Here is a 7,110-nt window from a genome sequence, read left to right as displayed (position 1 = left end):
TAATTTTCATTTCAGACTTGAATCTTATGACAGAAATTATGATTTTGTTGGGCCATCTGTCTGCATCCCACGTCCAGAAGATACAACATGGCCAGTGTCAGGATTTAAACAGCTGATGCTTTCCCATCGTCAACTGCTGCCTCCCATTTCCAAAGAAACCATTGAGGGTTACTTCATCTACGGTATGGCAGGAGACAACCAAGCTGCCCATGATATCAAGGCCATAGAGAAAGGTTCTCTGATGTTTGAGGGGGACAGGGTGCTGGCATGAAGCGTTCACATACGTGCAGTTACTGATGTATACTTAAGTGGCATCGTCAGTGCATCTAAGAAAAACAAGGTAAAATATATACACACAATAAAATCAAAATAAAATTTTATTTTTTTAAAAATTATAATGAAATTTGTACTCAAAGATGATGTGAATCCAAAATACATTTCTTGACACTAAACTGATTGAAGTTGAATTTATACATGGGAAATTAAATTGTGCATACATCACATTTTATGCACGACTTCTATCCTTGGGTTGATGGGGTAGCCTAGTGGTTTAAGTGTTTGCTCGTCTTGCTGAATGCCCAGGTTCGATTCCCTACAAGGGTTCAATGTGTGAAGCCCATTTCTGGTGTCTCTAGCTATGATATTGCTAAAAGTGGTGCATAACCATACGTTCTTACTCACTCTATCCTAGGTCACATACAATTACAAGCTGAAGGTAGAGAAGACCGGGGAGCCAGTCAACTCCCACTGCGAGTGTCCTGCAGGGAAAGGATCACATTCAACCTGTAAGCACATCGCTGCGGTGCTGTTGATGTTTGAGCATTTTATCTCAACTGGCAGTGTTCAAGTTGGAAAGAGCTGTACGGAAAACTTGCAGTTGTTCCACATGCCAAAACAATCATACAAAGGTAGGTCATATTACGCCAAGGAAATATCATACCCAGGCCTCAACTACAAAGTTATGATGGTTTTATGATTTTGTATATAAAAGAGAAACTATATGACTAAATACCTATGTGTTGGATATTGGAGTGGATAAAGTTTTTAAATATTTGTCTAAGTGTTGTTTTGAACAGGATCATTTTGGCAATGTAGTATCAAAATATTGTATTCAGGATCACCCGTAACAGCTGCAGAACTATCGTCAAAAGGAAAATGGTCTCAGCATATGCTGGAAGATCCAAGGCCACATAAATACAGAAAGATGAGTGGCTACAATGATCGTGTGTGCAACATGATGACAAACTACTGCTCGAAGTCATCTCATAATATCGCCCTGAGATATCTTCACCCAAAGGCTGATGTCCACACAGCTGCTGAGGACCATCACTACCTTAAACAGCCATTTACAGAGTACATGGTTGACACGGCACTTAAGGTATACAACACATGAAATTCTGTCGTATAATACATGTAAATTTCTTTAAAACCTTAAGTCTTTCAGATTTGATCTTTGTAATAGACATTTGAAATCATAGCTTGTGAGGAAACATTGCAACATCTTACTGTTTGGGGTTGTGTGTTAATGAGTCATTTGTAAAATGCAATTAACTAATTTTGAAAATGCACAATCATGATCAAGCAGATTAATTTCCTTGTAACAGAAAAATAAACTTGTATATTAGTTATTTTTCAGATTACTGACATGTGACAAAAATATTGTTTGGGGCATCTCTTTTATGTCTTGACTTTTGGTATTTTTTACAGGTAACTGAGGAATCTGCAAAAGATATTGAGGCAACGCATGACCAGAGTTGGAGCCCAGTGTGGCACACAGAAAGAAAGTGGCGCCACAAACTCAAGGTTTGGTGAAGTGACCAAAATCATGAACCGAAGAATTTGGAGAAGTTATGCAAATCAATTGTGTCCTCAAATATATTATCATGTAAACCTGTAATTCATGGAAAGCAGTATGAGAAAAGAGCACTTTCAAAATTTGAGACCATGTTCAATATCAAAACAAAAAAGGCAGGTCTATGTGTTTCCTGTTCTGAACCCTATCTGGGTGCTACGCCAGATGCCATTACTGGTGGTGATAACTTGGTTGAGGTGAAATGTCCATATGCTGGAAGGAATGATCACATTAAACCTGGTAAACATTTTCCATATCTTCATTACAATGTAAACAATCAGATTTGTTTAAATCCCAGCAGTCACTACTACTGTCAGGTACAGGGACAGATGTACTTAGCAAAGCGTCGATTTTGCTATTTTGTTGTTTACACATTCTGTGACATGTTTGTAGAAAAGATCAGTGTTGATACAGATTTCTGTCAGTACTCATTAATTCCAAACTTGAACTGTTCTATACCAAACATCTAAGACCATACATTGCTTCTACATTGTAAATCATGGTTTTTTCCCTGGAAAAATCATTAAGGCATTTATGAGTCTGAGCTTGTGTATGTACCAATGGTAATAACCTTACATGTATGTTTCATTGCCCTTTGGGAATGTCAAGTTTGTGAATTAAGCCCATTCAGATTGTCTTATTCTTGAAATTAACTCAAAATGTAAAACTGTCATACAGTTATATCCAGATCTATTAGAAATATTTCTGTGACTTTTTGTTGATGATGTTCTTTTCTCTTATTCAGTAATTGGTCTCCAGCGTCAAATCAACATTTTGGTAACTTAATGTGAGAAATGGTGACTCTTAGTCAGTGTTTATAACTAAAGTATTATTTTATGGTTGGGTGTAAATTCTGTATCATTTAAGAAAAACAAATTCCAAATAAGTTTACATCTTTTCCAAATATCAATTTGTTTTGCATGCTCATGTCAACATCAAATGTGATATTACCGTATTACTGCTCTCAAAATTAGAAATAGGGGGATCTTATTAAAATATATTGGTGAAAAAAACCAGTTGAAAGAGAAATTTCGTGGTTTATGCTGACAGCCTGAAATGTTTATATATGACGGATATATTTTTCTAGAATTTAATTGCCCATAATTAGGGTGCATATAACACACGAGTGCGTATTATGTACATTGATTAATCGGAAGGGGTGCTAATTGGGATTGTTCGCTAGACAATGTATTAGCAAATATCGCCATGGGCGCTTATTAGAGCGGGGCACTTATTACGTCGAATACCGTAATACAAATTATTATATCACATACATCATGCATATTCTGTGCCTTGATCTATATTTGCAATGAATAAGCAATTTGAATTGTAAATCATGCACATGTCCAATATGATTTAGCTACCATTAAGACAGTTAGGTGTAAAGCTGAAGATTCATGAAGATACCCTTTGAAGAAAATACACAGTACTCAAATAATTTTCCATATATACATATATTATTTTATTAAGATAGTCAAGAGAGACAGTTTGAATTTCCTCCAGATTTCACTGAACAGTTTTACAACCTGTTTACACGATGTACATACACATTGTAAGAGTATCAGTGGAGCGGTACATTGAGCTCAGGTGTACATACAGTACAGTTAGAAATAATAATCTGCTGTGTATTACAAGTCATTGGCAAAGTTAAAATATTGTGGTTTGGGTTTGCCAATCAATTGTTTGACTAAATGTGGTAATACCACCAAACAAGAATGACAGCACGTCACCTTCATCTTGCATTTCACCAGATGCATCAATAGCTATTGAAAAGAAGCGGTTGCTTTGACACAAGAGAGATTCACATTTTAATATGACATGCTTGTGCTTGTGACACAAGTTACACTCTAAACTGTTTGGGACGTAAGGAGATTGTCACACACAGTTGAAAGCCAGAAGCCAATGCAAATGTAAGGTTAGCCTTGTATGAATATTTTTTTCAGTGGGATAAGGCTAAAATAACTTTTCATAGCTTTAACAACACTCATTCAATGGCCAATTTGCTAAATACAAGAAATGTATGTCTCCATAAATCTGTTACTCTGTATATGAAACATGTTTAGAAATTACGATCTCTCACATGACCACTTACTATTACGGAAAACTGTACTATAGGCCATGTCACCATACTGATTTTATTACTACTGAATAACGTAGTGGGGTAGCCTTGTGGTTGAAGCGTTCGCTTGTCATGCTGAAGAACCGGGTTCGATTCCCGACATGGGTACCATGTGTGAAGCTCATTTCTGGTGTACCCCGCCATGATATTGCTGGAATATTGCTAAAGCGGTGTTAAACAATTCTCAATCACTCACTCTACTGAATAAACTTCTACTACTACAAATTTCAGTCACAGATATCACGAAGAAGAGATGCTTCAAGCAAATTCATTTACAATGGAATTTCTGAAATTTGAAATCGCAAAACATAAACAATCCGCGATCAAAGGACTGCTTTACTTTGTGGGAGATGTTTTTTCAGAATTTTGGATGTCTTACTCAGATCTGTCTGTCACTTGCAGACTCCCCCAAAAGATTCGCTAATAAATGAGACTGCCCTCTGTGTGTGCATCCGAGGATGGTTTTCAATGTGTTTTGATGCTTATAGCTTGAGCATGTCATGCTCTGAGCATGAACATGAGATGGCTTTTTTATTGGGATCTCGAGAGACTATATACCGATGGTCTCTGGGATCTCTTTTGCATCCAAAATGACTAAGTGTTTTTTAAACTTCTCTCTGAAATCTGTTGGCATGTGATCATCAACAGTGGTCTTAATGGCCATATCTGTAGTTCCTTCAGTTGGAAATATAAGAAATTGATCCATGTTATTACAATTTGGGAAACAGTGGATGATGATATGCCAAACAAGAAACTTAATTCTATGTCATCCTTGGCCTGTCTTAATTTCATTAGAGTTAAAAACAATTGGTATTTTGGGTGCAAGAGTTCACACTGATAGTTCAGTTCAAAAACTGCTGGACCAAGCGAGTGAAAGAAAAACATGAAATGGTCAGAATCTTGGAAACCAGCAAAGTACAAAACAGCTTTGGGATTATTGATGTAGGTTTCTATGGAACAACTTCCTAACAAACTGCACTGAGCAGACTGAGAGTTACTTTGGCATATTTCAAGAGGCTCATTCAAGTTGCTTGGGCTTGTGATCCTCTCTGCTACCAATTTCCACCTCCGACTGCATATTCCATATAGCTTTGTCGGGGTCTTCTTGGAGTTGATGTGCCTTCTTTGGTCGAGTCGATGTACCGGTACATGATGTATGTAGGAAGATGGAGAGAACCGCAGCTGCCTGGATACACCTTATGTTAAATACATATAACGTAAGTTACAGAAAAATGAAAGGTTTCAATGAATTGAAATTGAAACAAATGCACATTGAGGTGATTTTCCTCTTAAGAAAATCCGCATGTAGCTTTTAAATTTTTTTAAGCCTTATTAATTATATGAAAATGCAGGTGAAAATATTATTACACTGAAGTAATGTTACATGTAGATCTACCTCAAATTCCTCCAGTGATTTACTTATAGAGTTTACCAATAATAGGAAATTGTACAAAACTGAGTTTCCCAGGCCTCGTTGAGTAATTCTTCTGTCGGAAGCTTCAGGCTTGTCATCATTTGTATGGCTCCTTAAAAACAGGAATTAAACACAAAGCAACAAGAACAAACATTAACAATGAATCAACCATGCAATCACCATATCAACATTCACTTGCAAACATGGCATAAATCAACAATACACAAGTTGAGAGACACATTCATAGTCTTTTTTATGATATTCATTATCAAAGTGTGTTTGTACATTACATATATATATATATATATATATATATATATATATATATATATATATATATATATATATATATATATATATATATATGGAATATCTTTACATTGCTTCATCATGTTCATGCAAGCAGAAACTTGATCACATGTACTATAGGGTTTGAATTCACTGCAAACACTGACCAAACTAGGAGAGAGCCGCGATGGGGTCCTACAGTAAAGACATGTAGGGTCATGTCTTGACTGTAGGACCCCATCACGGATCTTGGCTATGACCAAACATGCTTCTGCACTACCATGCATGTGCTTCTTTAAGTTTCATAGTGAGTGAGTTGGTATGGTTTTACACCGCTTTTAGCAATATTCCACCAATATCGATATCACGGCAGGGGGCGGGCTTCACACATTGTACCCATGTCGGGAATCGAACGGGGATCTTTGGCATGACGCTTTAACCACTAGGCTACCCGACCGCCCCTTTCAATTTTATAAAAAACCTTCAGATACATACCTAGGTTTTGATCATCATAGTAGATCTTTTTCTTTATAGATCTATTACAATAATATTCAACATATTTTAAATAAATCACATTTAGATAAGTCTTTTTTTGTCTATGAATATATTTAGATCTACTTCATATATAGTTATATTTAATAAAACAAAGATTGTTTACATAATCATGATAATAACATAGATAAATACACAATCAAATGTATATTCATTAATGTTTGGGTCTGTGAATGAACAGCTGATGAACAAGGCTAAATTGGCACTCCTACATGAATCGTTCTTTCGTTATTGAAAATAGAGGTGCCGTTTTCGCCCGTCACATAGTAGCCGTTTTCGCCAGAGAAATCGGTGACGTTTTGCTGAGGTGCCGTTTTAGCCTGCACCCATAAACAGGGCCCAGTTACCCGTGGCATAAGGATATTGGCTAATCGATATTTATTATAGGCTAACGTATTCTGCTATTTCGTTTTCTTTGCCAAAATACAAAAAAACAGCAAGAAAACCATGAATCATTAATTATTCATCATTCTCAACAGACAAAATAATACTGTTTTTTACGAACCTAATAATGTATCCACGAAATCATCATCAGTGAAGTGAGCCCCACAGACAACGTCGCCTGTCACTGGCTTCCACAGATTCTTTGTCGCAACATCAACTCTTCTTACGACCACGCGCCACTTTTGTTGCAGGTCGGGGTCCGAAGGGTATTAATGTACTCCAATCTTATTAAAAAAATTACAACCCGGAACAGAGCAGTATCTTCAGCTGATCTTGGCATAGTTGATCACGGTAGAATGAATCTTCGAAAGGCGCCACTTTGAAAGCTGACTTCCCGTTGTGGCTTATAACCGGACCCTTATAACTACTAATATGGGCGGTGTATCCCATTGAACCTGGGTCTTCGTTGTGACGAGCGAACGCTTTAACCTCTAGGCTACC

General features: G+C 36.8%; 1 protein-coding gene across 1 annotated transcript; it reads left to right on the top strand.

Moving 5' to 3' along the window:
* The first annotated feature begins 397 nt into the window (after nucleotides 1–397).
* LOC124133648 lies at nucleotides 398–1,889 on the top strand. Its single transcript, XM_046498108.2, has 4 exons — nucleotides 398–421; nucleotides 692–908; nucleotides 1,116–1,378; nucleotides 1,708–1,889. Exons 1-4 carry the CDS (start codon nucleotides 398–400, stop codon nucleotides 1,810–1,812), a joined length of 609 nt encoding a protein of 202 aa, XP_046354064.2. The 3' UTR covers nucleotides 1,813–1,889.
* The last annotated feature ends 5,221 nt before the right edge of the window (nucleotides 1,890–7,110 follow it).

The sequence above is a fragment of the Haliotis rufescens genome, unplaced genomic scaffold (assembly GCF_023055435.1).
Source record: "Haliotis rufescens isolate VD_foot unplaced genomic scaffold, xgHalRufe1.0.p SCAF_7, whole genome shotgun sequence".
NCBI lineage: Eukaryota > Metazoa > Mollusca > Gastropoda > Lepetellida > Haliotidae > Haliotis > Haliotis rufescens.
The sequence above is the reverse complement of the archived record's forward strand: the minus strand, read 5'-3'. Positions and strand labels throughout refer to the sequence as shown.

What these genes read in the sequence shown, in the direction of transcription:
- LOC124133648 (XM_046498108.2), top strand. Translation starts at nt 398, where the DNA reads ATGAAATTTGTACTCAAAGATGAT. An exon ending in GCCAAAACAATCATACAAAG is followed by an intron (nt 909 to 1,115) that starts GTAGGTCATATT and finishes TATTGTATTCAG; the next exon opens with GATCACCCGTAACAGCTGCA. An exon ending in TGGTTGACACGGCACTTAAG is followed by an intron (nt 1,379 to 1,707) that starts GTATACAACACA and finishes TATTTTTTACAG; the next exon opens with GTAACTGAGGAATCTGCAAA.